The 8,701-nt window shown below is 48.5% G+C and overlaps 1 protein-coding gene across 1 annotated transcript in view; it reads left to right on the plus strand.

Annotated features, from left to right (window-relative positions):
- ATP2A2 (ATPase sarcoplasmic/endoplasmic reticulum Ca2+ transporting 2) overlaps nt 1–8,341 on the plus strand; it is a 60,372-nt gene extending 52,031 nt beyond the window's left edge. The window contains exons 16-20 of the mRNA XM_007938261.2: nt 1,104–1,224; nt 1,506–1,639; nt 3,156–3,273; nt 3,373–3,493; nt 8,310–8,341. Of these exons, the coding sequence (XP_007936452.2) occupies nt 1,104–1,224; nt 1,506–1,639; nt 3,156–3,273; nt 3,373–3,493; nt 8,310–8,341 (526 nt within the window). The remainder of the gene's footprint in view (nt 1–1,103; nt 1,225–1,505; nt 1,640–3,155; nt 3,274–3,372; nt 3,494–8,309) is intronic.
- Nucleotides 8,342–8,701: the final 360 nt, after the last annotated feature.

Here is an 8,701-nt window from a genome sequence, read left to right on the forward strand (position 1 = left end):
AGGTGTGTATCAATCTCATGATATGTTTGCAAAATAAATAAATAGTCAAGTGCGTATACACACATAGGTGATACCTCAAGCAGTGAAATGAGCACACTCCAGGCCCTGCCACCAGCCAGAGCACATCCTGCATGTTGTCTCTAGCCCTCGCCCTCCCAGCACTGAGTGTGGTTCTCTGCCCCCCTTATAGGCTAGGAGAGTGAGTGAGGCTGTCTCAAGAGCAGTCCTAGGACCCCACAGAAAGGTGCTTTTGTGGTGTTTTAATAATAAGTCACGTGACTCAAAATTCAAAAAGTATCATATGGTCCACAGTGGAAAGGCTCTTGCCCTGGGGTCTCACATTCCTGCCTAGAGAAATTCCAGCAGACAGATGGGGGGTGTGCACATGGAGATAGACGGGGTGTACATAAAGGGGTGTGTGTGCACACGTGCAGGTAGGTTGGATGTACGTAGAGGGGTATATATGTACCTGTGCAGGTGAGACACAGTGTGTGTAGATGCACTTGACTCTAAATATTTATTTTGGAAACATATCATGAGATTGATATACACCTGTGCGCTGAGACTTTGTAACTGCCCTTGTAAGCAGCTTCATTGTGATTTCTCTGTTAGAAGCTGTGGGCACTTGTCATTCTTGATGTTACCATATTGGGGTATTCTCATTCTGAAGTCGTTTTCACGTGAATTTCCCACATTCACACTAACTAGGGTGGGAGGAGTAGTTCTAGAACTATTCTGCAATGACTGCTCAAACTGTTTCCAAGTAAAGGTTTTGCCAGCTCTTTAGCAGTATTAATAAAAGTGGTGTGAAGCTAGCAGTGCTGCCCACCCAAGAGTCACAGTGTAGCCTGGCCCTTGAATGTTGCCTGCAGCTGGTCAGAGACAAGCCTAGTACCTGCAGAGGTTATATGGGCTCCAGGAGGCTCCTTTGCTCAGATTCTGGAGCTGCTGCTTCTATGCCTGCAGTACCCCCATCCCTGCAGACCCCATGGGTGGGCCACTGTAGTTGATGAATACCTGACTATGTAGTCACTGGCGGAGCACAGCTCAGTTGCCCGCCCCCCCCCCCCCACTATCTCCTCCTTGTCCTTGTGGGGGTGGAGCCACGTTTATGAGCACTGTGATGTTCTGTCTCCAGGTTATGTTGGCGCCGCTACTGTGGGTGCTGCTGCGTGGTGGTTTATTGCTGCTGACGGCGGTCCTCGGGTTACCTTCTACCAGCTGGTATGTAGCCACCTTCTTCCTGTACCTTAGCTGCAAAGCTCTGAGTTGCCCTTGACCTCTCCTGTGGTTTAGGTGTCCATCAAGCAACTTTAAGGGTTATACAATCCACAAGTTGCATCTGAGATTGTTTTTCAGGAGCAGGGCTCTCTGGGAAGTGGGGTAAAATCCCACAGCTCTTACGCAAACGTGTGGGTCTGTGCTCTGGGCTTCGTGTGAAACAAGCGCATGGGGCTTGGGGAAGATACTTGGCTGATCCAGAACTCGATTGGCTTCTGTTGCAGAGTCACTTCCTGCAGTGTAAGGAGGACAACCCTGACTTTGAAGGAGTGGATTGTGCAGTCTTTGAATCGCCCTACCCAATGACAATGGCGCTCTCTGTTCTTGTAACCATAGAGATGTGTAATGCCCTCAACAGGTGAGTGGGTCTTTGTGATGAGCCTTGGGAGCAAGGCACCGAGTCCAGGCTGACTGAACACAGGGCAGACCTCCCTGAAATGATGGGACAGGGAGGACCAGATTAAAATCTCAGTGAAGGCAAACACAGGTATATGGGTGGATAGATGGGTGGACAGGCTGAACTATGAGGTATGTCTGTGCAGCAGGGAGTGTACCCAGGACCTTGTTTAGGGTTGGCAGATAATGGTTCTACAGGTGTATTTGTATGTTCTGTAAGAACTCTCAGGTATAGTAGAGCTGACAAGAGGCTAGGTTGTAGTTACTTCTTGGTCACAGCCAGTACCCAGAGGGACCAAGTAGTTGAACCTGTGGGCTCAGGACCATAATCACAGGGGACATCAAGCTCAATTGGCATAACATACTACACCAAACATTGTTCCACCCCCTACTTTGGCGAGTAGCGACTGGGATCTTAAAAGCTTGCAAGCAGCCATCTAGGTGCAACTATGGATCTCTCCCTGTCTAGAGGAAAGAAGAATGAAGAAAAACGATTCATGGAAACAATTAGTCCTCACGACTGGTACACCATGCACTCCTCAGCCTATACGAATGAGACCAGAAGAACTAGATGGTGCCCAGCTACCACTGTCAACCACTCAGAGGGGGATCTATGTAGTAGATCCCAGATAGACAAGGAGAACAATGTGGAACAAAACTCAAAATCATTGGGTGGGGAGAGACCAGGTTTGCTGGTCTGATAGAGCCTGGTGGAACCACTGAGACTATGGTCCCTTAGCTGCCCTTCAGGTCTGGAATTGAACCCACACCTATGGCTTCCAGCCAAATAAAAGACAGGTATATGAGTTGAACATGCACAGGAGTTAGATACATCCCTTGGAGAGAACAACATGGGAGAAAGAAGGGCTGTTGATGCTGAGGGAAAAGGTTCAGGGGGCAGGAGTGCGTGGAGGGATGGACACAGGGAAGAGGTAACTATCCAGAGGAAGTGGGGGGGGAGGTGTTGCATTGGGGTAAACTGTCAATATCACCAGACAATGTGTATGTGAACTGCTGTATGGAAAGTGAATTTGCTCTGTAAACTTTCACCCAAATCACAATAATAAATAAATAAATAAAATTGCAAGCGTCACCAGGAATGGGAATGGCCAGGCACTTACTCCGCAAGGGGTCACCCTGAGAGAGACAGTGGAGGTCTCGAATAGGGACTCTTATCCACTGCCAGGCCCATGGGGAGACACTTCTGCACTCTAGCATCCAATCAAGCTGTCACAGAAATAAGCATTTCTAAACAGCCTGAATGCCACGGGCACCTGAAGGCAGCTCTCGCTCTTGCAGAGTGGAGTCTGCTGGGCACATACCTGGGTTTGCAACTGAAAGTCTGTCCTACATCTGAACAACCCCGTCTTCCATTTGGGCCACAGGAGAAGCGGCATTGGCAAGGTCCAGTGCAGAGCAGGTGGGGCCCTGCGACGTGAGCACAGCAGAGGTGCCTCACGGTCTCTCCTTGTCCACAGCTTGTCTGAAAACCAGTCCTTGCTGAGGATGCCCCCCTGGGAGAACATCTGGCTCGTGGGCTCCATCTGCTTGTCCATGTCCCTCCACTTCCTCATCCTCTACGTAGAGCCCTTGCCGGTAAGTGCTGGCCGGGGTCTTGAGCTGGCAGTGGGACCTGGGCGAGGCAGGGCCTGTGCTGCCTGCGACGTGGGGGCTGATGGGGTCTCCCTGTCGCAGCTTATCTTCCAGATCACACCGCTCAACTTGACCCAGTGGCTGATGGTGCTGAAAATCTCCCTGCCTGTGATCCTCATGGATGAGACCCTCAAGTTCGTGGCCCGCAACTACCTGGAGCCTGGTAAAGAGTGTGTGCAGCCGGCACGGCCGTGCTCGCTCTCAGCGTGCACCGACGGCATCTCCTGGCCCTTTGTGCTGCTCGTAGCGCCCCTGGTGGCCTGGGTCTATAGCACAGACACTAACTTCACCGATATGTTCTGGTCTTGACTGGCAGCTTGGCCTAAAGAAGATGTTTAACTTAAATCAGTTAATTTTTTTTATTGTTTAAAGCAACTGTCTATTTCTGCTGAATTTTCACATGAACATAGTGGCTGGTGAAGGAGGTTTCATACTCGGTTTTGTTTTGCTTTTTCTGACTCCAGTGGGGCAAAATTTTCCTTTTTTATACACATAATTAAAGTGTCCATTGACATGTACAGAGAACTAACACTATTTTATGCAAATATTTTTTTGTAGATGAAAAAGCATGTACAGTGTTCTGTTTAATACTCATCCTTGTATAAAAAAAAAAAAAAAAAGCTGAGCCAGCAGATATTGTCAGCAATTAATTGGCAGCAGATTTTAGGCGAGGAATGTGTGTGGTTTTTTCTAAAACTAAAGAGCATGTGTTGTGTCTTTTGCATGATCATCTGGATTTAATTTGATATCACAGTCTAATTTTACTCATAAGCCAATTTTTCTGCACTGAGCAGAATACTGCTACCTCAGTCAGTATTTTTTGGTTTGCCACGTCCTCACCCTCGGCCCTCCGCGCACCCTCCTGCCCCCTGCTCAGCTTCTCCTTTAGGGTTTTGGTGGTTTGTTTACATCAGTCTTAACAAGAGGTAGACCGGTTCTTGCTGGTGCAGAAAGCATTGTTCCAGATTCAGTCTCCTGGGTTCGTGTCCCCTCACAAGGTTTTTAAGGTTATTTATTTAAATGTCTAATGTATTTTATTGTAACAGACATTTTTTGTTTCCAACATTGCCTATTTCAGTGGCACATCACAATCTAGTTTTAAAAAATAATAAAACCTTTTAAATGGACAGAGAACAAAATACCTGTCTTGTTTTTAACTCTTAAATGGCTGAGCTTTAACCAGCTAGTAGATGAGTCCAGCTTTCTTTTGAATTCTTAGCTCAGAGCTTAGTGTCCTGTGCTCCCCGAGGAAAGGGCCTGTCCTGCTCATAGCCAGCACTTTAGCTTTCTGAGGCACTAGGTGTCTTCTGTGGTTCACGTTTTAATGTGAGTTCCTGCTGGCCTGTCGCCTGCTATAGAGAACACGAGGGCAGTGTGCGTGTACGTGTGTGTGTGTGTTTTGTAAAATCTGTAAATAGCATATGACCAAATGAACATATTGTATAGAACTATTTTTATTTTACTGTGGCACTAACCACCACCATCGTTCGTATGATAAGTGTTTGCGCATGTTCTGAAATCGATCTGACCAACAGCGTATCTGGTCATTAACAGTCCTAACTGTGGTGTTTCTCTCCAATGCCTTCCACTTTCATCAACCAAAGTGAGTATCTTCCCCTGTAATTCAGATCCTTTAGCCTACAGTGACTGTCACAACATGAGAGAGCCGTGTGACTTCCTCAGCCCAAGCCCCGTGTCACTCCTGTGCCTGGTGACTATCCCTGGTGCACACTTGTTTTGCCCCCTGCCTGGCAAGGATGGTCGGTAGCAGCAGCTGTGTGGCACAAGAGGCTCAGTGGGATACTAGCTGACAGATGCTGTGTCACTGTCTAGGACAGTGGCTGAGCAGGCTGTCCGGGAGGGCCACACCAGGCAGGCAGGGGAGCTGTGCTGTCCCACAGCCAAGGTGCTGCCCCAGAGAGACACGCTTGGTTCTTTTGATCCTTGTCAGTGCCAGACTGAGCCCTGAACATGGCTGCTTGTTCATTAAGGAAGCAGAAGCCTGTGAACACAGAACCGGATTACCAGGCATCTTTTAAAGATGCTTATTGTTTTGCACTCTGGGTTGGGCCCTTGATGGCCAAGGCATTTCTCCTCAGGGTACCTTAAGGCACTGGTGTCTGCCCAAGGCTCCACTCACCCATGGCAGCCTCCAGCCACATTGAAACCAGCCTGAGAGCTGCCCAGTTTGTATTGAGGTGGCAGGGAAGGGGTTCCGCCACTGGTCATCAGGCCAGCAAATGGTGCTGGGAGCACTGGGGGTTTGGGAGGGGTTTGCACATCTCGAGCAGGGCAGGCACTGCAGGGTTCAGAGGTCAGAATGGAAGGGGAACACAGTGGACATGGAAAATGGCTCTGTCTGCACAGTTGTGGCCCTCAGAGGCTGTTAAGAAAGGGAGGCTTCCTCCTCGAGCGAGCATCAGGAAACACAAATGGAAATGGGTCAAGTGAAGCATTGAAATGCAGACTGAACAAGAGTGTCTGGGCGGCTGGGCATGGCACACACTGCTCCAGGGAACCACAGTGACAAAGAGCCGAGTATTGCTGACTTTTCCCTTGGCCTAGCCACATTGGGTGGGCGGGGCTGCTGCAGCACCTTGTGCACCCCAGTGACGGCTCTTGGCCAGCTATGGTCCCACCAGCCCCTGCAGGGGCTTAGAGCATCCACATCTCTAAGGCATAGGTAGCCAGCCTCAGTACAGGCATATCTACAAAGACAGGTGATCCCCCAGGCCCTGCGATCTTGGGTGATCCCTAGCTTCAGCCCTCTCTGGCAGCAAGGAAGGGTCCATAGAAACCCCATTCTTGCATGGTACCTCCAGAAAGGGCAATGCCCTGTTTTTTGCACCCTGCCCCTATAAGGAACTGGCAGCAGCACTCTCTGACCCACTGAACGAACTCCTGTTGTCTAGCAGCCCTTGCCTGAAGGCTCCGGCAGGGCCCTCCCAGCCTCTGTGCCCTCCGCTCTGGGGCCCAAGAGTGGCCGGCAGACCCTGGTACTGCTGCGTTTACAATGTGCTCCATGTTGCCCCTGTACCCAGACCCCCGGATTCTGTTCAAAGCCCTACCCTGCAGTTAAGGATGACAGCCTAGGGAGCCGGGCAGGGCCTGGCCGCCAGCAGAGGCTGCCCGGGGACAAGGAGAGGTAGAGGCTTTTGCACAGTGGCTCGCTGCTCCGCTCTGCTTCTGCATTCTTCCTTTCTACTGCTCACCACGCCCCTTTCCTCTTGCCCATCTCACTGCTTCATTAAGTACCTGAAGGCTTTGCCTGATGTGGCTGCCTGTGGGAGTTCGCTGCACGCGCCCTATGGCCAGAATGCCTGAGGGCTTCTAGGACGCCAGCCTGCTGGGCGTCTCAGGGACCATTAATCAGAGATGCTGGTCTTTAACCTTACCAGATCAAACCTAGTGTCCTTTTCATCTGTCACTGTAATCTTAGTCTTAAGTACAGTTGTTCTAACATTTCCTCCCTGTATTTCATAAAGCTGACTTCCTCTCTCTTTCCTTTTCAGCAATACTGGAGTAACCGCTTCTAAACCATTGTGCAGAAATGTAAGGGTGTTCAGTGCGTGCATGTGCGTTTTTAGCAACACATCTACCGACCTCTGCATGATTGATGTTGGGGGAAAGTAGACAAGTTTCCCAGACTCGTGTGTGTTATGTGGAGGAAATGTGTATTACCAATGGGGTTTTCAGCTTTTAAATCAAAATAATAATTAAAAATGTACGATTTAGCTTATTGAACCAGAAAGCCTCTCCAGACAATGTTGGTTTCTTTGCTTGCAAGAAGAATGAGGTTCTGAAACCTTATCCAGGAACTTAGAAGCCATGAGCCAAGTCTCCATACTTCTCTGCAAAATGTCACAGCGTATGTAAATTTGTAATACTCCATTTTCAGCTGTAATGCATGCCTTCAGTTGTAAGTAGCCAGACTGCTCTATGGTGTCCTTGAAACAAGCCACTTTTTAATCGGCCCTGTACAGTTTGCTTATTTATAAATTTATTGGAAACACTACAGGTGTTGAATGGTTAAAACGTAGGCCTCCCGTTCATAACTTCAGTTATTTTTTGAGTGTGCAAACAGCTAATTTGCACTGTATTAAATGTAACTTATTTAATTCAATCAGAAGCGTAGACAGATGTTGGTGCAATAAGAATATTGTGATGCATTTATCTGAATAAAATGCTAAACGTCAATTTATCACAACGCATGTTTGCCTTTAGACTGTAAATAGAGATGGTTGTTTATCTCTGTGCTGTAACGGCCTCGCACAGACATGGTTTCAGGTAAATAAATCTGTTCTACCGTAAGCTCCTGGTGTGGTGGTAACTCTGCCCTGTGGGCCCCCAGCCCCGTATCCCAGGAGGGCGAGGGCAGAACAGAAAGAAGTGTTACCCCCTCCTGGTGGGTAAGAAGAACCAAAAGTTCCCGAAGTTAACTTTTTAGGTCTGAGAGCGTGTTGGTAGGGCATATGGGCAAGACAAGACCTGTAATGTGTTCTCACCCTGGCTCCGAGCTGTCAGCAACCTTGACAGAACGTGGAGCGAGGCATCTAACGCTACTCGCCGCAGAATGGATGTACAGCTCCGAGCTGCGGACCAGCGGAGGCACTGGGGTCCGGCACTGGGATCCCTCCAGCTGCACAGTGGCCAGGAATGGACATGGGGTGGGGCTTCTATTTTCCAAACTCCCTAAGATGGTTCTTTTTTTAAAAAAAAAAAATATGTACCAGGGATGCAAGGTAGTCAGATAGTTCTATAAATCTAACAGTAAATTAAAAAAAATTTTTGTCAATGCTATAGAGTTGGAAAAAGCATTTGATAAAATTTATATTCCTCAGAGGAACAAAAAATCTTGAAATTCCCATCACCCTTATCTTAGAAACATGAAAAGGAAACCCGAAATATTGAGATAGCAGAATCCCTCAACCCCCTGCTGCCCGCTCCTTCATACTGTGGAGACACTGGTCTCTGGCTAGATGAGAAGCGGAGGAAAAGTAGCCGGGAATGAGCAAAAAGCAAGGCCACAAGACACTGGAATTAATCAAACGGGCTTGATAGCGGGCAAAGGAATGAGAAAGAAGAGTAACAAGGGGGTTACAACTTGGGGCACTTTTGAGAAAGAAAGTGATACAAACAGGAGAAAACCTGCATGGGTTGAGAAATGCAAAACACAGTCAACCCTGCTACTTAAAATCATGAGGTATCATTGCATGCCTGACAAAACCAGGATGGCATATGCCACGTGTTGGCAAGGACACCTACACACGACAGCCACTGCTTAGAGAACACGGAAGCCAGCAGCTCCACCTCCACTCCTAGAGGTGCCCCAGAGAAGCCCTCATACCTGAAGAGCTAAAACAACCTAAAT

The sequence above is a fragment of the Orycteropus afer genome, unplaced genomic scaffold, assembly GCF_000298275.1.
Source record: "Orycteropus afer afer isolate SDZICR_OR568_19922 unplaced genomic scaffold, OryAfe1.0 scaffold00048, whole genome shotgun sequence".
Taxonomy (NCBI): domain Eukaryota; kingdom Metazoa; phylum Chordata; class Mammalia; order Tubulidentata; family Orycteropodidae; genus Orycteropus; species Orycteropus afer.